This window comes from Tursiops truncatus, chromosome 13 (genome assembly GCF_011762595.2).
Source record: "Tursiops truncatus isolate mTurTru1 chromosome 13, mTurTru1.mat.Y, whole genome shotgun sequence".
In the NCBI taxonomy this organism is placed as follows: domain Eukaryota; kingdom Metazoa; phylum Chordata; class Mammalia; order Artiodactyla; family Delphinidae; genus Tursiops; species Tursiops truncatus.
The window spans coordinates 23,708,782-23,731,176 of record NC_047046.1 but is presented as its reverse complement, the minus strand read 5'-3'; the positions used below and the strand labels follow the sequence as shown (position 1 = coordinate 23,731,176).

At 40.2% G+C, this 22,395-nt stretch overlaps 1 protein-coding gene across 1 annotated transcript; it reads right to left on the bottom strand.

Annotated features, from left to right (window-relative positions):
• DRG1 (developmentally regulated GTP binding protein 1) lies at positions 1–20,544 on the bottom strand. Its single transcript, XM_004314341.3, has 9 exons — positions 20,385–20,544; positions 19,486–19,609; positions 17,984–18,159; positions 12,153–12,222; positions 9,275–9,444; positions 6,832–6,962; positions 5,267–5,434; positions 4,879–5,001; positions 1–311 (listed from the first exon to the last, which is right to left on the bottom strand). Exons 1-9 carry the CDS (start codon positions 20,424–20,426, stop codon positions 212–214), a joined length of 1,104 nt encoding a protein of 367 aa, XP_004314389.1. The 5' UTR covers positions 20,427–20,544; the 3' UTR covers positions 1–211.
• Between the last annotated feature and the right edge of the window lie 1,851 nt (positions 20,545–22,395).

Sequence of the window (22,395 nt, the reverse complement as noted above, 5' to 3'; positions counted from 1 at the left end):
TGTACATAGTTCGCTGGCCTACCAGGTCCTTTATGCAGCTCAACATACAAGGTGACACCAAGTTAAGACAAGTGAAGTTCCAATTTGGGTGCCTCCATCTCCCTCCCCTGTATCCTGGTCCAGTGGCTGCCAAAGCCAGGAGGGGCTTGGAGTCAGGTGTTTGATCATGGAGAAAGCTGCCATGGCCTGGCAGATGGTGAAGGGGATGGTGTCACTTCTTCACAATCTGAATGACATCCTCGTCCTCCAACGTATGGTCTTTACCCACTTTTTGAGGATTGTGTTTCACAGAGAGACCCCACACCAGAGCGCTGTATGGAAGGAAAAAAAGAACAGTTAGCGTAAATAATCACCTAGCTTCTATCTACCTAGGTGCCACTTTCTGCTCAGATTTAGCATTCCAGCTCTTAAGAGCCAAAGGCCTGCAATATCCAAGGTCCCCTGTCCCCAGTCAAAGCCCAAAGGCTTTAGCTTCCCAAGCAGTGTGGCACACTGAAACCTTCACATAAAAAGTGGCAAAGATTTTCAGAAGTTGTGTGGTTCCTCTTGCTCCAAAGCCAACTTATGAAAGTCAAAGAGAAAAAATACAAATGAGAAGTATGACAAGACTAATTTAAAATTAAAAGGAGAAAGCATAGGTTTTTAATAGAGAAAAACCCTGAAATAACTGATTGGAAATTGATTCCTACAAATGCAATGTCAGTTATTTACAGACTGTTAGAGAATACCAGTTTTTATGGGGTCTACTGAAACCATCAGTGGGTACTAATAAGAAATGTAGGACCTCCTTCCTCAGTCAAACTAGGAAAACTCTCCTTCCCTATCAAGAAGCCATAACTGATAGGTCTCCTGATTTCTTAGAATATAGGAAGGTAATTTTTATCCATGGGCTTCCAATACTAACAGTATGATGTGCTACTGATGGAAATGAGTGAACAAGACACTGATACCAGCCTCACAGAGACTAAGAACTATGTACCAAGGGGTAGAAAACATTGGCCATATTATTTTTATATTGTCTTTGCTTTAAAAATCTTTATTCCCCCCCAAAAAATAATCATAAGCAAGATTTCACTTTTTTAAATAAAAACAGATAAACAAATAACAAGAACTGATACATCACCGTTAGTAAAACAAATACATATAAAATCTTTCAAATGTACTAACAAGCAAGATAAATGCAGCGTAACCATTTTACTATCTTAAGTTAGAAAACTAATTTTTAGCAGTCAAATTCAATGCCTGCAATAGAGTCAGTGCCTTGTATTTTGCTGATGGCAAAATGTAAACAGGTTCAGCCCTTTTGGAAAGCAATGCAGCAAAACATATCATAAGCCATATAATCATTAATCCTACTTTTGGATTAAAGAAATAAAAAGGGAAAGGTCTGTGCATTAAGACTAGAAACTTACATAAAGTAGCAAAAGATAGGAAAACTATGGTTATAAAAATTATATATATAAATCTTATAACACAGAGAAAACATTTATATAGTAAATTATCAAAGGATGTGTGCATGTGGTCAAGGACACAAAGGGAATGCAACAGGGACACGTCATAATTAGTAGGCCTAAAGCTGAATTTTTTTTTATTATTAAGACAGTTAAAATGCTATTTGTGCAATAATTTAAAATCAAAAACAGGAAAATAGTGACCAAATAAAATTCTATTTGCCTTCATATGTCTCTTCTCCAAAATATTTTTCTCCCCTTTCATTTAATTCCTTGGTTAAGCTACAATTCAGAGGCTTTGAACAGTGTTCTGTTACCATGGAAGGCAGGAACTATCCAGAAATCTATAAATTTTGAAAAAAGAAAATGTCTAACTTCTCCCAAGATTCTCCTTCACTGATTCAAGTATGTGTCAAAATATAATGATTTGAGGGCAGTAGAAATTAGCACCTGTGTGTGGATAGTTACTTTTGATAAAAGGAATGTGAAGCTTAATAAAGGACTTCACTCTTTCAGTATTCTTATGGTCAGAAACAAGTATGAATATTTTAAAAACTATTTCTGGACTTCCCCTGCAGTCCAGTGGCTAAGACTCCACGCTTCCACTACAGGGGGCATGGGTTCGATCTCTGTCAGGGAACTAAGATCCCTCATGCCACGCAGCCAAAAATAAATAAATTAATTAATTAAATAAAATAAAAACTATTTCTATGCTTTCCTAATTTTCTACAATTACTTTCTATTTTCTCTTGTTTTTATATTTTTTTGTTATTTTTGTTTTTTCTCTTGTTTTTAAAACAATTTTTAAAATTTCAGCCTGTAAAGATAAAAAGAATTATTTATAAATACTGTAATTCAGTTAGTTAAAATATTTCTCACAGAATTATAGGTTGCAGGTCTGAACTACTTTTTATATATACTAGAATTAAATAAGTAGATTATAGATAATGACAGCCACGTTTCTCACTGCTGGAGAGAGAAGTTAAAATAAAAAGGAGAAGGCTAAAATGAACCCTGTGTTGTTGAACTGGAATCAGAGGTAACAATAAATAAACTGATGGTTCTTAATATAGATAGATAAGGATGGATGGGTAAATTAAATAGATACATACATAAGACAAGAGAGATAAAGAAATACAGATGGACTTGTAAGTACAGGTTAGTATCCTTATATACATTTCCTAACTCTGTCTGCTAAGAGGGCCTTACAAGCAACAACAGTCCACTAACAATGAGGATGCCTAGCACACAGATCTTGTAAACCCAGGCTTCTTGGATAAGTGACTGATTCCAGGGCTGGTGTAGGAAATATCACTATGAATCAGGAACATCTAGTAGTGCCAAAAGGTAAGGAAATGTTTAAAAAAAAAAAAAAAAAAAAGATGGCAGCCTATCAAAAGAACATAGGAGCCAACCTGAAGGAGCTCCTAACGGCAAAAGCTGGAACAACTTGAGTGACAAAATAATGACAGGATTGGATTATAACACCATTGAATAAATATCCAAGAGCTCATACTAATAAAAATAAATTATGAATTAACTTAATAAACAGGGGAGAAGAGCTAGCTGTAACTCACAATAGAATTCCAATAAATAAATGTAAAATGAAAGAGGGAAATAAAGAATTACCATTAAGCAAACAACACAGCAATAAATGTTGCAGACAAGCTCCACCATAGATGTTAAAATCAGCAGGTAAACATCTGAAGAGAAACAGATCTTCATAGTCTCAAAGTACCTCCCCAAGACATTTATCAAATAAGAGAGAACAGTATCTTTACAGTAGAGAAACCCAGCCAACACCAACATAACCAAGTTATCAAAGTAAATATTACCATCAATAAGATATATCAACATCAGGCTTCCCTAGTGGCGCAGTGGTTAAGAATCTGCCTGCCAATGCAGGCGACATGGGTTCGAGCCGTGGTCCAGAAAGATCCCACATGCCGCGCAGCAACTAAGCCCATGCACCACAACTACTGAGCCTGCGCTCTAGAGTCCACAAGCCACAACTACGGAAGCCTGCATGCCTAGAGCCTGTGCTCCACAACGAGAAGCCACCACAATGAGAAGCCCGCACACTGCAATGAAAAGTAGCCCCCACTCCCCGCAACTAGAGAAAGGCTGCGTGCAGCAACTAAGACCCAACACAGCCAAAAATAAATAAATAAAATAAATTTAAAAATAATAATAATCAGGGCTTCCCTGGTGGTGCAGTGGTTGAGAGTCCGCCTGCTGATGCAGGGGCCACGGGTTCGTGCCCCGGTCCGGGAAGATCCCACATGCCGCAGAGCGGCTAGGCCCGTGAGCCATGGCTGCTGAGCCTGCACGTCCGGAGCCTGTGCTCCGCGACGGGAGAGGCCACAACAGTGAGAGGCCCGCGTACCGCAAAAAAAAATAAATAAAATAAATAATAATAATAATAAGATACATCAACATCACGAATCCGGTGATATGATGCAAACTGAGGACACATCATCATTTTTGTGGTATTCTTACCAAAAATGCATAATCCCACTTCAATCATGAGAGAACATTAGACAAACCCAAAGTGAGGGACATTCTACAAAATAACTGATCAGTACTCTTCAAAAAGGCCAAGATCAAAGACACTAAAAGACTTAAGGAAATATTACTGGCAGACTGGAAGACTAGGGAGAAGTAACAGCTAAAATCCCATGTAGATTCCTGAAACACAAAGAGGATGCTGGTAGCAAAGGTATTAAAATTCAAATCAGGTCTATAGTTTAGTTAATAATATTGTACCAATACTAACCTCTGTTCTTGATGATTGTATTATGCTTATGTGAGCTGATAATGTTAGGGAAAGTAGGGTTAAGGATGTAAGGAAACTCTATTACTATTTTTGCAACTATTCTGTAAGTCTAAAATTAGTTCAAAATAAGATGTTAAAAGAAGTATATTTCGGGACTTCCCTGGTGGTCTAGTGGTTAAGACTCCGCGCTTCCAATGCAGGGGGCATGGGTTCAATCCCTGGTCAGGGAACTAAGATCCCACGTGCCACACATTGAGGAAAAAAAAAAAAAAAAAAATTCCACCTGTATCAGCAGTGAGGAGTATGAGAAAGATCAGGGGGACTTACTCATGCAAAAGGTTTAGAGAGGCCCTCAGTACCCAGTGAAGCCCAGTGTGATGCTGGCAGGAAGAATTAACATTTTGTGTTTGCCAAGAGGAAGACGAATTAAAAAGAGAAAGTCAGAGCACTTTGTACTGTCAGCCCTCCCAACCTGAAAAGGCTTTTAGGGTTCTTCCTGCTCCAAGCTGGCATGGTTTTAAGAAGACACTGCAAAGTTCTAACCAAGCAAGCATCTCCTGATGCCTAATTTCTATAATACTATCCTAAGAATTATTAGTAGAACCAGTAGCTCACAGGGAAAAGAAGGCACCATGGGCCCACGATACTTACTATTTAAATTCTTTGATAAGATTTTTGTGAATCTTCATGCAGAAATCCTCCACCGTGGTCCTGGAGTAAGGCAGCACCACTGGTGATGTGTAATCTGGCAACTGGCCTTTGGGTTTGGTGTAACTAGAACACAGAGGGAATAGAGGTTGCCTACTTCTTGGAATGTTTCATGTGTGAATGCAAATCAACCCTCCATCACCCCGGAGATCAGACCCAGATAACCTCTATCTTGAGGAAGAAAGTGCCCTCAATATAGCCTCGCAGATGAGAGGAATTAACTTATTTATATCTCCAAAAATAGATTATGTTAATGAGCTCTAGAGGGTATCATTTTAGGACAGTCTGGTTTAAATCCTACAGTAATATTACCCTATCCACTAAGACTTACATCCTCACTAGTTTCAGATAGTCCCAGATCTTTTCCAACAGGTCATCAAAATTCCAGCGGTGATGCGCAGAGATGGGTACACAGTGAGGCACCTTATAGATGATATCCAATTCCTCAATGGAGATCTGATCAATCTTATTTAACACATAGATACAGGGGATATAGACTCTGTAGAACAAAAACAGTACGTGAGTCTGGAGCTGTGGACAAGACTGTCAGTCTGATTATCAGCACCCTCTCACCCAGGACCCCAAATCAGAGACTCTTAAATGGGGTCATAAGAAAGTCAGCCAAAAAAAAGAAAAAGCTTCCTACCAAAATCAGGTAGAACATCCAAAAAGTGAACTATGGGTTGAGAAGTAACAAAACTCAAGCCGTAGTCCCTAGTCATGCAACTAATTACTGAGAAAGCATCCTGCAGTGGAAAAGAACACAAGCTTTGGAGTCACAAAGAATGAATTTATTCCCAGCTCTGTCGCTTTCTATACATGTATCCCTGGGCAAGTCTCAGAGTCCAGTTCCCAGAGTTCTTTTATGAACTGTAAGAATGTAAATATATTTCTAATAATATAACTTTTAAAGAATAAAAAAAAATTTTTAATACATCTAGCAAAGTCATAATCCTAATGTTCAATCAATAGGGCAGCTAAGTTACTAATAATTAGGCAAGCCACAACTTCTCAGGCTTCAATTACCTCACTTCCAAAACACGTAACTCAAAGCACTAGCTTTTATTTGTTTTCAAAATGCCAGAAATGGACTTTCGTGGTGGCGCAGTGGTTAAGAATCTGTCTGCCAATGCAGGGGACATGGGTTCGAACCCTGGTCCAGGAAGATCCCACATGCCGTGGAGCAACTAAGCCCAGGTGCCACAACTACTGAGCCTGTGCTCTAGAGCTTGCAAGCCACAGCTACTGAGCCTGTGCGCCTAGAGTACATGCTCCACAACAAGAGAAGCCACCGCAATGAGAAGCCCGCGCACCGCAACAAAGAGTAGCCCCCGCTTGCCGCAACTAGAGAAAGCCTGCGTGCAGCAACGAAGACCCAATGCAGCTATAAATAAATAAATAAATAAATAGTTTATTTTAAAATGCCAGAAATAATTTTAACAGTAGTTTCAATTATAATTTAATTTCAAATACTAGTAATAGTAATGTCTCATGGAATAGGGTTTCAGCTCTGTTCCCTTAGAGAAAATAGACACAGCCAGTCTGCTCTCAGTTCTTCAGAACAGCCTACAGGATTTCTCAGATGGATTAATTCTGTGAGAGCAGATTGAGAACCTACCCTCTTCAACCATCATATGACACAGAGCTTAGGGGATAGCCTAGTTCACAGCAAGTAACTGAAACAAGCAATTAGATTATCATGATCAAATTGCAGAGCAAAGAAGGATGTCAGCAATCAAGACCAACCCTTCATTTTACAGCTAAAGAAAGCAAGGCCCACTATTATTTAAGATAACAGCACAACTGGAGTTAGAATCAATGTCTGCCAGATTCATAATCCAATGTTGTTGCCATTACAAGGCTTCAAATTCAAACTCAGGCACATTTAGTCAGTACCTGTTTCCTTCCACCACGTCAATGAGGTCATCTGCTGTGGCATCACTACGCAGAGTCACATCAGCATTATGGATTTTGTATTCAGCCAGAATGCTCTTCACAGTTTCAGCATCCAGTTCACTCTGAGGGCACTGAATGGGCATAGAAGACAATGACTGGTCAGAGAGCAAAAAAAAACCTCCTAAGAGTATCTACCGATGTACCTGGATAATCCTAGATAAGGTGCAAACTTATTTCTAAAGACCATTATCCTGGATCAGAGTACCTGACTTTTAGTAGGAAATACTCAAAAACTAAAAATCTTTCCAAACTCAAAGGAATGTGCTATGGCGTGAATTGTGTCCCCATCCCCACCCAAATTCATATGTTGAAGAACTAATCCCAGTATCTCGGAATGTGACTGGAGCTAGGGTCTTTAAAGAGGTAATTAAATTAAAATGAGGTCATATGGGTGGGCCCTAATCCAATGTGACTCACATCCTTACAAGAAAAGGAGATTAGGACACAGACACAGAGGGGAAGGTCATATGAAGACAGAGGAGAAGACAGCCATCTACAAGCCAAGGAGAGAGGCCTCAGAAGAAACCAGTCCTGCTCACACCTTGATGTCAGATATCCAGTCTCCAAAATTAAGAGAATTAAATTTCTGTTGTTCAAGCCACCCAGTCTATATAGTACTTTATTATGGCAGCCTTAGCAAAAATACAGAAAGAATGTTCAAACATTATGACAGGATAATAGAAAAGATCTTTTGGGCAGGACAGCTTAAACCTATGACAGTCAAATAATCTGGACCTCCAGAATGTTAAATGTTGTAGGAAATTCTCATTCCTCAATTATATGACTTAGAAGCAGCATTTGACAGAATTGATCGTTCTACCAATCTGCAACACTTTCTTTAATTGGCTTCCAGGATTCCAAACTCTTCCAGTTTTCCTTCTTCTTTGTCTGAGATGTCTTATTTGCTGATTCTTCCCATCTCCCAGCGTCTAATCGTTGTGGGGGACGGAGGGTGGTGTCACAAAGCTCAATCCTTGAACCTCTTTTCTATTTATATTTGCTTCCTCAGCTAAGCTCATGGCTTTAAAATTGATAACCACTAAATGTATAGCTCCAACCCAGATCATTCCTCACATGCCTATTTGACAGTAACACTTGGAGGTCTAATTTGAGTGTCACTGGCATCTCAAACTGAACATCTGATCTTCCCCTCCTCTCCAAACCTATTCTACACAAAGTCCTACTATTTTAGTCATGAGAGTCCATTTTTCTAGCTCAGAACAAAAACTCACCATCACCTCCTTCTCTCACAACCCATATCCAGTCCAGCTGTAATTCCTACCAACTATTTCCAAAATCTTTCCACAATCAACCACTCCACATCTCCTCCACTGTTACAACTCTGGTCTAAGAAGCCATCACTTCTTGACTAGATTATTGCAATAACCTCTTAAATGGGTTCTGTGCGTCTGTACTTAACCCATTTCAGTCTGTTCTCAACAACCAGATTGATTCCATTAAAACCTGAATCAATTTTACTCCACAGACTGGAACCCAACCAAAAGTTACCCATCTCCTGCAAAGTAAAAGCATGTTTGGCCCTATACTATGACTTTGTTTCTTACCACTCTCCTGCCTGCTCACTCTTCTGTTCCTCAAACGTGCAAAGGAACCCTCTACCTCAGGGCCTTGCACTTGGGATGTTCCCTCAACATGAAACGCTCTTCCTCAAGATATTCACTTGGTTCACTCCTTCATGTCACCCCAGTGAAGATTTCTCTGATCAACCTACTTAAAACTGCAACCCAGGAGACGCAAGAAGGAAGAGGTATGGGAACATATGTATAACTGATTCACTTTGTTATAAAGCAGAAACTAACACACAATTGTAAAGCAATTATACTCCAATAAAGATGTAAAAAAAAAAAACTGCAACCCTCCCACCAACACTCTCCATCCTCTTTCCCTAGTTTACTTTTGTCCTTAGTTTATCATTATCTAATATACTATAATCACTCATTAATTTTGTTTGCTACTTTCCCCATTAGAATCTAAGGGCCGGAATTTTTGTCTATTTTGCTCCCTCTTCCATTCCCCCTGAAAGCCGAAAACAATGTGTGGCCCATGGTAGGTGCTCTATAAATCTGTGTTGAATGAATGAAAATAGATGATATCAGCAGCCATCTACTTCATGCAAACATAAGATTGGTCTTTAGTCCCATATCACCCCAAATAACCCAAAGGAAGAAATAAAGTCACAAAGGTTAAGTAAGTCTGAGACCAACTCTTGTCCTACTCTCTCAGTCATTACGACATCATTGTGTTACCTCAATTAGTGCTGGGAGAAGCCAGGCAATTTCCAAATGTCAATGTCTATGTACCACAATCCACTCTCCACCCCAGTCCCTTCAGCAACCTGCCCCATATCACCTTTTCCACTTACAGTGGCCGTGAGATTAATGCCTCCTTTATCCTTCTTCTTAAAGCCAATGTTGGGGGGTTTGCTGTTCAAGCGAATGCCAAAGCCTTCCAGCTCATTTTCTATTATCTTCTTATGTCCCAAGGGTTTCAGGACATCCAGAACAATCAAGATCAAGTTACACGTTCTGGCCACTGAAGAATTGAAAATAAAATTTTTTTCAAAGCTCATTAAAGACTTAACATAATTCAAATACTCCAAAAGGGGGAGGGGGTAGAACATAATTCAAATACTCCAAAAGGGGGAGGGGGTGGTAACATAATTCAAATACTCCAAAAGGGGGAGGGGGTGGTCTAGAGTTCCTACACTTAAGAGACAAAGGAATTTTTTTTTTTTTTTTTATAAATACACAGACACACATGAAGTTCTTAAGCTTTCCAAAAATTTATGCCAGAAGTCAATCTGCAATGTATTCTTTGTTTTCTATTAGTGTATCTAGAGGATGTGTCAACTTCTAGATACACTAGTAGAAAAATAATTTGGGATGAAGATACAAACCAGGCAATAACCTGAATTCCTGAAAAAGTTCAGAAAGATTTAAAACAGTAAGAATTCTAAAAGAATAAGATTATCCAGTTAGCATATTTTTTGTCGACTTTTTTGAGATATAATTTATAAAAAATAGTGTTAAGCACATGGTTTGATGACAAATGTATATACCTGTCTAACCACCACAGCAACTGAGATTCAGAGGATTTCCATCACCTCCAAAAGCTCCCTTATACCCCTTTGCAATGAATCTTCCCCTCAATTCCCAGTCAACCACTAATCTGCTTTTCTTCTTTTTTTTATTTATTTATTTATTTTTGGCTGCGTTGGGTCTTCATTGCTGCTGAGCACAGGCTTTCTCTTGTTGCAGTATGCAGGCTTCTCATTGCAGTGGCTTCTCTTGTTGCAGAGCACGAGCTCTAGGCGCACAGGCTTCAGTAGTTGCAACACGTGGGCTCAGTAGTTGTGGCTCATGGGCTCTAGAGCACAGGCTCAGTAGTTGTGGCACACGGGCTTAGTTGCTCTGCAGCATGTGGGATCTTCCCAGAGCAGGGCTCGAACCTGTGTCCCCTGCATTGGCAGGCAGATTCTGAACCACTGTGCCACCAGGGAAGTCCACTGATCTGCTTTTCTGTCACCATAGATTAAGTTGCATGTTTTAGAATTGCATATAAATAGAATTATACAAAATCTAGTCTTTTGTGCCTGGCTCTTTTAATTTAGCATATTTCTGATAGTCATCCATGAATGACTTCAAACCTATAATTCCATAAATAGCTAAATTAATAATTAAGGGTAAAATAAAAATACTTTCAAACATGAAAAGAAAAACCAGAACAATGTACCTATCATTCACTCTTTTTCAGTAAGTTTCTAAAGAATGTGCTTCAGCAAAACATGAAAATAACCCAAAAAAGGTAAGACGCTGACTCTAAGAAATAGGGGATCCCACACAAGAACACAAAAGAAAATCTCAGGATGACAGCCATGCAAAAAGCCTAGAGCTGCATTATCCAATACAGCATCCACTAGCTACCTGGGGCTATTCAAATTTAAATTAATTAAAATTCAATAAAATTTAAAATTCAGTTACTCAATTGCACCAGGCACACTTTAAGTGATCAACAGCCACAGACACCTACAACTACCATATTGGACAGCACAAATTCAAAACATTTCCATTACTGTAGAACATTTCCATTACTGGACAGTGTTGGTCCAGAAAGCAATCAATCCAGATTGAGGCATAAAGACAAAGGGTAAAGGAAGGTAGTGTCAGGGTTGAGGGGAGATAATGAAATCAGTAAGACTGTATTTGGAACTGTATTCAAGTATCTAGAAAACTACTGATTAATAGGCATTTGATCTATTGGAACATTTGAAAAATATTAACAAACAGAAAAGTAAACAAAATAAAACAAGAGAAAAAAAAATAAATAAATAAAAAAATAAAACAAGAACCAATTATTAACTCCATGAAAAACAAACTTCAAAAACAGATCTCAACAGAAAAGAAACCAAGTCATAACACACTACTTATCTCAGCACAACAAAAGTCAGACAGTCATTACATAATAATATATACCACGACTAGTGAGTTAACTGAAAATTATGATACAACTTCTTTGAAAGAATAGGAAAAGAGACATGGAGTATGAGAGAGCTAATTTCCTACCATAACATGAAACCAACAGATGGTATCTAAAATTAATTAGTCATGAAATAGCAATATAAGCATAACATTTTAAAATATGAAATAGAAGAAACAGTTGAAGACTTGTCAGTACCTGCCAATGGGGAATGACACTAAAGGTGTCAGATTATCTGCTATCTGGGGTAGCAGATTATTGCCATTTATGATTAGCCTTTATTTATTTATTTATTTATTTATTTATTTTTGGCCGTGCCTTGCAGCCTGTGGGATTTTAGTTCCCCGACCAGGGATTGAACCCGGGCCCTCGGCAGTGAGAGTGCAGAGTCCTAACCACTGGACTGCCAGGGAATTCCCCTATGATTATCCTTTTATAGTATTTTACCTCAAATAAAAAGGAAAGAAGAAGAAAAGGCATGGGTGGGAGTCAGGAAACCTGAGTTCTAGCTCTGAATCTGCCACAACAGTGCAACACTGCACCAACGCACTTCACTTCTCCTGTCCTTAGTGTTTCTCTGCAAATGGGGATCTGGACTGATACTCTCTGAGGTCCCTTTAAGTTCCGACATTCTACTCCAGTGAGAAGTCAGTTAAAACTATGCCCTTCATTGTGGTACCAACTCCAAGCCCAACAGTCCCATCTAAAGGAACAGTACCCAGTAAAGGGATGATATCCTGGGATGGTGGCCCTGGAACACTCACCTGCAATGACTTGACGGCCTCTACCTTTCCCATCCTTGGCACCCTCAATGATACCTGGGAGATCCAGAAGCTGGAAGATTACGGAGAGAAAAGGAAAAACTGATTATAAATCTGAACAGATCAAATAGAATGATTTATTTCTCAAGTAGTCAAAATTTAGGAGATCCAAATCCAATCTTCCTTATAAGTGAATGTGTAAATCTTACTTTTACTAAGCATCTACTAAATGTCAGCTGCAAGATTCTTACATACTTTATCTAGTTCAAAATGCCTAGTAAGTCTGTGAATAAGGATATTGGTTGAGATTCATAGAGGTTAAGTAGTTTGCCCAAAGTCACAGTCTTAATAAACAAGATTATAATCCACATTTTGGGGGCCTTAATCCATTATTCTACACTAATATTTTTCAATATTCCCCCACTTTTCAGAAGGCTGATCCTCCATACAAATTCCTTACTATAGATAATAAGTGGATCATAACATTCACAAGCAATAAATCCTGAGACCTTTGTGAATCCTCCAGTTCACAAAAATTTCTGCAGCCATTCTTAATCAGGCAAGCACATAAAAATCACCTATAAAACAATTAAAAATGCAGGGGCTTCTCTGGTGGTGCAGTGGTTGAGAGTCCACCTGCCGATGCAGGGGACACAGGTTCATGCCCCGGTCCGGGAGGATTCCACATGCCGCGGAGCGGCTGGGCCCATGAGCCATGGCCGCTGAGCCTGCGCGTCCGGAGCCTGTGCTCCGCAACAGGAGAGGCTACAACAGTGAGAGGCCCGCATATCGCCAAAAAAAAAAAAAAAAAAAGCAGATATCTGAGCTTCATCCCTGTATATTCTGATTTGGAAGGGCCAAAGTAGGATTCAGATATTGATCTGTATTTCAGAAGGCTCCATGGGTGACTCTGATAGGTGTCCCCAGTTGAAAATGACCACTCAATTGCCCAGGAAATGCAATAAAGTAAAACTTCACAGAAGTCACAGTGTATGTACTTAATGATGAGAACATCAAAACCAAATCCATAGCACCGATGATTCAAATTCACAAACTATAGTTATAAGCCCTTGAGAGTCTGTTAAGAGCACATGTAAAATCTGAAAATATGAAGGGCCATACTACTGTATGGCCAATACTGAATTATCCATATGAACAGACAGGTATATAGCTGCAGCTTATCAAAACATCATTTAAAACTAGCTTTTGCTGGGGAATTCCCTGGCGGTGCAGTGGTTAAGACTCCACGCTTTCACTGCCGAGGGCCCGGGTTCGATCCCTGGTCTGGGAACTAAGATCCCACAAGCCTCGCGGCAAGGCAAAAAACAGCAACAACAACAATAACTAGTCTTTGCTATAAGCATATCTGATATTATAGAAATAAACTTCACATTAAATAAACCACAAGGAAAAAGAACAAACTCAGGAGGTGCTTAGAGAGTTCAACTTTTCCATTCAAGAACCTGCTCAAAATGTCCTTCCTATTCCTCACTACATAATAAATAACATTACCTCCTCTAAAACTGATACAACGCACCAGTTAAATTGAGCTAGGCACCAGTTAAATTGAGCTACCCTTTCTCTTTCAAAAAACGTAATTTATATTCAATACACCTGCCTTGACTTGGAAACTTTAGTTACACTGATTTAAAAGGCTACATGGGGGCTAATGAGCACACCAGATCTTGATTTCTAAACATCTGTCTCCAATAAAAGGAACGCGCACTCCTTCAGAAGTGGCAGATTCCAGGGCTGGGGCAGGGAAAATATAAGATTAGCCTGGAACATCATGTGGTACCAAAAAATAAGGCATTACACACAAAAAGATGGGGGCTTCTGGAAAGAACAAAGGAGCCAACCTGAAGAAGTTCCTAATAGTCACACCTGGAACAATGTGAGTAATAAAATAATGGTAGTACTGGATTATAATCCATAAAATAAGATAAATATCCATGAGCCCACAATGACACAAATTCAATAAATAAATGGGAGAGAAGGAATAGCTCCTCCATATAATAGAATTCCAATTAACAAATGTAGTAGGAAAGAGACAAATAGAGAATCACCATTAAGCAAGAAGCACAGCAATAACTGTTGCATATGAGATCCAGATGAATGCTAAAATGAGTGGGCAAGTTTGTGAAACAGGATTTGTATCTTCTCAAAGTATCTCCCCCAAGATATTTATTAACTACAAAAAGAAAGATAATAGCTTTACAGTAGAGAAACCCCACAGACACCACTTTAACCAACTGATGGGGGTCAATATTACCAATAATATATACTAACATCATGAATCCCTAAGATGCACTGAGAAGGACATACCACCATTTCTGTAGTATGCTTGCCAAAAAAATATAATACCTCAGTTTAATCGTAAGAAAACATCAGAGAAATCCAAATTGAGGAACAGTCTACAAAATAACTAATCAGCACTCTTTCAAGAGTGTCAGGATCATGAAGGACAGGACTGAGGAACTATTACAGGTGGCAGGAGAATAGGAGAAAGAACCGAACATAACATGGGATGATCACAAATAGAATCTTGAAAAAGAACACTGGTCGGGAAACTGGTAAAAATTCGAACAAGTTCTATAGTTTAGTGACTAGTACTGCACCAGAGTTAATCTATTACTGATAATTATTCTATGTTTATGTAAGGTGCTAATATTAGGGGAAGCAGGGTGATATAAGAGAACCTCAAAATAATTATGCTAAGTGAAAGAAGCCAGCCAAAAAAAGAGTTCATTTATATTTACACATGGTCTTATTTATATAAAACTCTTAACATGTAAACTACAGGATGAAAGGGGCATGAGGAAACTTTGGGGATGATATGCTCACAATCTTGATTGTGGTGATATTTTCACCAGTTTATAGATATGTCAAAACTTATCAAATTGTATACTTCCTGTGCAGTTAACTGTATGTGAATTACATTTCAATAAAGATGTCTGAAAAAACAAAACGTCTATCATCAGTTGTTCCTAAGAAGTTAAGTCTAAAGTGTATTTCTTCAGCCCTCCCAAAGATTCTGTAATCTACTTCCACCACTTTGTAAATCCCTGCCTGCTTTAAAAAAAAAAAAAAAAGTATTCCATCAGCAAAAGGCTTTATACTGAGACAAGAGAGCAAGAGCCATGGCAGCTGAACATGGCGGAGAAATTTATTGAAGCCCCTACAAATGTAAAAGCAAGTTAACTTTAGCTTTTCTTGAGAGGGAAATATTTAAAATTACATTAAACTATTTAAATATTTAAAATTACATTGAACTATTTGAATGTGGCAACTATATTTCATCCAATAAAAACAGTCTATGCTTTACAATTCTGAATTTCAGATTACAACCAACTAAGAGATGAGAAAATAAAAAATATTTCTTCAAATCATGTAACTGTAGGATTTTAAGAATTGGAATGTTAACCTACTTCAAACTCAAATGCCTTCAGAGATTAAAGCAGGTACAAGTCTATATATATACATATATATATATATATATACACACACACACATATACGTATACACATATATATGTATACATATGTACATCCCTGGTTAAGTGGTGGTTCAGCCATTACTTGAACACCTCCAGACATAGTAATTAATTACCTCAAGAGGTACCATTCCATCTTTAGGCACCTTTCTTGTTAAAAAGATCTTCTTTCCTAACAACAACAAAAAAAACAGAACTCTACCTCTTTATAATTCTTATTAGGTGGTTCTAATTTTGTACACCATTCCCCACCAAGTCACAGATAATGAGTCCTCTGCCACAAAACAGCCTTTTAAAAGAACATTTGAGGGCCTTTTAATGCAGTTAAACACACCTACTAGTATGCTTACTTAACTTGGTTTCTGGAGAAAGTCAGAAGGAAAAACAGAGGCAGAGGGCACAGACGGAAAAGAAAGTACCATGGAAAAAAGGAAGAAAAAAACCTGAAAAGATCAAGAGACTGAAATAAATGAAGGTTTTGAGGAAAAGACAAGGAAAGAGAGGGGTTAAGTGGCTATTTATTCTGATATACCCAGAAGCCCTGAGAGAGGTGCCATAACATCTCATCAGGAAAGAGGTTACTCTCTGAGCTGCCAAAGACTCTGAAACCAGATGAAATTAAGCAATGGTCCAGATATGCCCAAGTGTCCTCATTCTTGTTACTATATACATTTGGACATGGAGTCCTAGAAAGGTACATGTCCTAACAGTATCTGCATGGATACCTAACCAGAAAGAAAAAAAGCCACTGAAAATACTACCAGGACACTGGTCCCTCACTACTTCAGATTCTATAATAAAGAAGCATGAATGTACTTCACAACTCACTGTGTAGCTCAGCAAGAGGGAAAACAAATACCTACACCAAGAGTTTCCAAACGATGTGCCAAGGCACTCAGGGCGTTCTAAATTTTCAAAAGAAACAGCAGTTCTTAATATCTGTCAGGCACTGAGGGAACTACTAAATCCAAGAAGCTCACAATTTCACCATTAGATCCTAGTACACTGCTTTCAACCACATCAGATCCGAATCTTTGGGAAGTTGGATTTTTCAGCGATTACTATGGTAAAAAATAAGCACCACACAAAAATCGGTGTCGAAAAGGAAACAAATGTGGCAGTATCCAATCTGATTCCAAAATTTGAGAAGTTATATGGTACTCAACAGTGCCCATATCCCATTAGTAAATAACTGTAGCTGTAAGGACATAAATAATTGTTTGGATCTAACTATTTAACAAACAGAACCATTAGGTTATTTCTTTTAGCCTGGAGCACCATAAAAAATTACTGGGACCAGAAAACTATCAGGAAATAATTGCTGAGACACTAAGGATGCTGTGAACTAGAAAGTTTGGGAACCTCTAGTCTAGATTCAAATGCCATGAAATTCAGAACCTTACCTTCTTAGCTGTGGAGCAAAAAAGAATGTGTTCCATTACATTTTACACATTCCTTCTTTCATACCCAAGTGGACTCCTCATTTGGGAGCCCTAAATCTATCATCTATCTGAGAACTTCTGAAGATGACAACTTCATTAAGTCTCACAGATAAGAATTATTTTCTAAAAAGGGTCTGATCGGGCTTCCCTGGTGGCGCAGTGGTTGAGAGTCCACCTGCCGATGCAGGGGACACGGGTTCGTGCCCCGGTCTGGGAAGATCCCACATGCCGCGGAGCGGCTGGGCCCGTGAGCCATGGCCGCTGAGCCTGCGCGTCTGGAGCCTGTGCTCCGCAACGGGAGAGGCCACAACAGTGAGAGGCCCGCGTACCGCAAAAATAAATAAATTAATTAAAAATAAATAAATAAATAAAAAGGGTCCGATCATGGTATTTATTAAAGTTTCTGACGGCTCCTAGCTATGTACAAGATAAAATTCAACTTCCTAAGCAGGCACATAAGATCCTTCATAATTCAGCTCCAACCTACCTTTCCAGATTCAGTTTCTACCACTCACTGTCCCACAGCTAAGCTCACACCACAGCAGGCTGTTCACTGTTATGGCTCCTTAAAACTGTCCTTTACATTCTCCAGTTGGTGAAATTCTATTTGAACTTCAAAACCCACCCCATTGTCACTTTCTACATGCAGCTTTTTCTGTCTTACCAGACCTTCCCCCACCTCCATCCTCAGGTGGAAAAAGTAGTCCTTCCTTTCTCTGTGTTTTCACAAACGATATCCCACTGTATTATTGTTTTTATGTACTGCGCTATCTCCTCTACTAGACACTGAGGGCCTGGTAGATCAAAGATCAGGCCTGGCATATACAGAGATCCAAGTAAGTGTTTTTTAAATGAAAGAATTGATTGCTTCCCTTCCTTGGCCTGCAGGCCTGACTCACCTGGATCTTGGCACCTTTGTATCTGATGACACCAGGTACAGTGGTCAGAGTAGTGAACTCATAGGCTGCCACCTCGGAATATACCCCTGCCAGGTTACTGAGCAGTGTTGACTTCCCCACAGATGGAAAACCCACAAACCCAATTCGAGCATCACCTGTCTTGGCAACGTCAAATCCTAAAACATCAACAAATATAAAAAGGAGGAGGAAAGTTATCCCTGGGAGTGTTGAGACTAATGTAATTCCTTTTACATTCTGGTTGCCTATCCCTCTAGAACCTATTTCTCCAACTTTTTACAGTTTATCTCTAGGGTAGAGCTTAAGCACACAAAATTCCCCCATAGCAATTCAAAATATTTAATGGAATGGGTTTTGTTTATTTTATTTTATTTTATTTTTTATTTTTTTATTGGCGTATAATTGCTTTACAATGGTGTGTTAGTTTCTGCTTCACAACAAAATGAATCAGTTATATATACACACATATTCCCATATCTCTTCCCTCTTGCGTCTCCCTCCCTCCCACCCTCCCTATCCCACCCCTCCAGGCAGTCGCAAAGCACTGAGCTGATCTCCCTGTGCTATGTGGCTGCTTCCCAGTAGCTATCTACCTTACGTTTGGTAGTGTATATATGTCCATGCCTCTCTCTCGCTTCGTCACAGCTTACCCTTCCCCTCCCCATATCCTCAAGTCCATTCTCTAGTAAGTCTGTGTCTTTATTCCTGTTTTACCCCTAGGTTCTTCATGACATTTTTTTTTTCTTAAATTAAATGGAGTGTTTGATGTAAAAACTTTACACCTCTACATGTTATATACCTTTCTAGTACCCACAGTATTTAGGGCCCAAATATTATATAACCACTGATCTAAAAAATCGGTTTCTTTTTTTTTTCTTATAAACTCTGGGGACCGTGTCACTGACAGAGTTTTCTTTTCTTACAGTGCATTGCAAACAAATTCAAAGCCAAATTTGTGGCCCTTCTCTAAGAAGTGTACAGACTTTATGACATTACTTTTCATCCTAACTTTATCTCTCGGCTTCAACTTATTCTACCTTCATTTCCCTTTGTATTAATTTCCTTTATCTTGTTGACTATTTATTTACATATTTCAGTGAGCCAATGTAAAACTATTTTGGATCAGTACAGGACATACATAAATAAAACCCTAGTTCACTTAGAGAATATTCGTTTGCCTTTGAAATCAGTAAAATTGGGAATTCCCTGGCAGTCCAGTGGTTAGGACTCGGTGCTTTCGCTGCCAGGGCCCAGGTTCGATCCCTGCTCAGGAAACTAAGATCCCACAAGTCGCATGGCATGGCCAAAAAAAAAAAAGAAAAAGAAAGAAATCAGTAGAATAAAATAAACACAATTCAAGAATTTAGGCTTAGGAAACACAAATCGACTTTGATATAAAATTTAAAATTATTTTTAAACCATATTCCTTTATTACTTTAATAAAAATTATACCAAGAAAAAGAAAGTCGAAGCAAAACACAAACCTTCTCCTGGTCCACCACCACCACCACCTTTTGGAGTAATGAGTTCCCTGCGAAGCTTAGCAAGGCGAGCCTTAAGCAGCCCTAGATGATGTGCTGTGGCCTTGTTCTTTTGCGTCCGAGCCATCTATAAGGGAGGAGTCACAGCCATAAATCAGAAGCAGTTCCTACAAGTTAAAACATCCAGAATGAATGCGCCCCCAGCTCTGAGAGAATGATGTTTTTTATCTAGGTCCCACTAACTTCAATACACCCATTTTAACTCAGACTTAAAAGAGTAAAAATCCATTCTCTCCATCACGCAGACTATTCCCCGCATTACAGAGCAAACAGCTGAGGCCCAAACAGAAGAAACATGACCAAGGTCATTACAATCAGCATTCACAGATTAGACTAAAACTCAGCTGCTGATTCCTTTTCAACTGCTTGTACCTGGTGTGCCCCAACCGATTTTAAAGAGCTCTGAGCACTTCAGACCATACAATCACACAACAATCCAGGTGGAATCAACAGCCACCGCAGATGACAATTTACATCCAGATCATATTCCCGGGAGCAATACTCTGGGAAAGGGGGTCATCAAAGTAGAGACTGGGGAAGGGGAGGGCGGTTCGAGGGGCGATAAAGAAAGATACTTAAGTACGCGAGGTCAGGGCAGAAGTGGGGGGATAGGATTCAGTGTTGCTCACATAAAAAGAAGAGAAGACTGAGGGAAACAATGTTCAGACAGGAGCAGAACGCTGGAAGGGGGCACTGACTAAGTTGCACAGGTGTAGACCGCGGGCCCGGGATGAGGGGAGTCGGGGAACGCGGGCCCGGTCCTGAGGAGGCTGAGGGAAGTTCAGGCAGGAGAGACGCCGCCGAAGAGGAACGCTCGGACGAAGTGTTCGAGCGCCCATTACCTCGGCTTCGATCTCCGCGATCTTAGCTAAAGTGCTGCTCATGTTGGTGAGTCGCGGGGGGCGCAGTGGCCTCCACACGGACAGTCTCCCTTCGGACACCCGCCAGCGGACCTTCCACAGCCACCAGGCGCTACAGCAGTGCGCAAGCGCGGTAGTTCCTATTTCTCGCGAGAGTTCCGCGCGAGACTTACTGAGAGAGGTACAGCGTGAAGTGGTCTCCTCCTCCTCAGCCAACCGCGCCCCGTCCCGCGAGCCAGCGCGGTGTCATAGAGCCCGCGGGAATGGGGGCCAGAGAGGCCACCCCGGTCCTTACCTCCCCGAGCGCGCCGAGGGTCGCGCGCCGCTCGGCCACGCCCCGTCGGACTTGCGCCCCGCGTCCTGCTCCGCGCCCAGCCCCAGGCACGTAGTGTGTGATGAGTGACTCTTCGCTGCAGGCCCGCAGCTCTCAGACCCTCTTCCTGAAAAGCGCGCTCGCGGCGTCCACCCGTCTTCGCCGGCACCGACGGGTCCTGGGGCCCCTTTCACTGCTGGGAAGACACGGCGGGGGACTCCTCGGCCTCCAGGGTCGATGTAGAGACCGATTTTCAGCCTGTCTTCTTGGGAAAAGAAAATGCCCCCTTTCCATCACTCAAAACTATTTTTAGGTGTTTGTTTTGTTTACCCCCAACCCCGAGTAGAGTGCGCAGCACATAGTGAGCCCACAATAAATGCATGATTGACTGGATAATTCCCAGAGAACCGGTCCTTGAAATACTGAAAAATTAGAAACTATGTGAAGGATAAATAAATAGTGGTACCTCTGTGCTGTGAAATATTATTTCAGCCGTTAAAACATAGATCTGTGTGGTCTAACTGGAAGGATGTCCAGGACATATTGTTTAAAAAAAAAAAATGGTAGCAGAACTTCACTAGGTTGTGATCCCATTTATGTTAGTTTAAAATTAGATGTTTATTTATATAGGTGTACATGTCGGAAAGCGCATTGTTAAATGGTCTGAATAAAAGGATACAATCTCAAACTGTTAACAGTGGGATAGGATGCAAGGAAAGGCAGAGAAAGCCTTTCACTTGTTATTCCATATATTACTGTGTCGTTCAATTTTTTTAAAAGATTAACATATCCATGTATTATTTGTGTAATAATTATAATAGAATTTAAAATTTCAAAAGACGCCTCTTCCCCAAGTGTCTTGTGAAGAGGATGCCAGGACGCCCAGGAGCTGTGTGCTGATTTTGAAAGCTGCTTCCTGTGGGATCAATGAATTCTTGTTGATAGATTGATCCATCGGGAGTCCGCAGGCCAGGCTTAACCTGCAGGGCTGGCCTCCACTCAGCCCTGGGAGGGAAGTTTATTTATCTAAAATTGTAAGTAAGACCAATTCCAACTTGCCAGAGACGCAAAAGGAGGTTATATCCGGCACAAAGGAGGGAATGGGAAAAGGCAAGCTTTTACAGAAGGTCCCGAAGGGCTCAGGAGTTTCTTTCTCTTCTTTAACCTCAGCCTTTTCATAAATAAATTAAGGGGTGATGAGGTAATTAGATCCCACACTGTCAGTAATGGAGGAGGGAAGGAGAGGAGAGGAAGTCCAGCTGGAATGGGATATGATCAAAGATCAGTCTTAAAAGACAGATAAAATCAAATCAGCAAGACTTTACTAACTTAGAGTACTTAAGGAATTAATTGGCTGACAATATCAAGGGTATGATGCTCTGTGAGTAGGTTCTACTTAGCAAATCTGTCACAGGAAGCCTGCAGCTAAGTTAACCACTTCATTGCTCAAAGACACCCCAGGACCCACCTTAGGGGCCCAAACTGTCAGGATTGTGCCAAAGGGTAATATTGACCTCCCCCAGGGTACTGGGTGGCCATCTTTTTTTTTTTTTTTTTTTTTTTTTTTTTTTTGTGGTACGCGGGCTTCTCACTGTTGTGGCCTCTCCTGTTGCGGAGCACAGGCTCCGGACGCACAGGCTCAGCGGCCATGGCTCACGGGCCCAGCCGCTCCGCGTCATG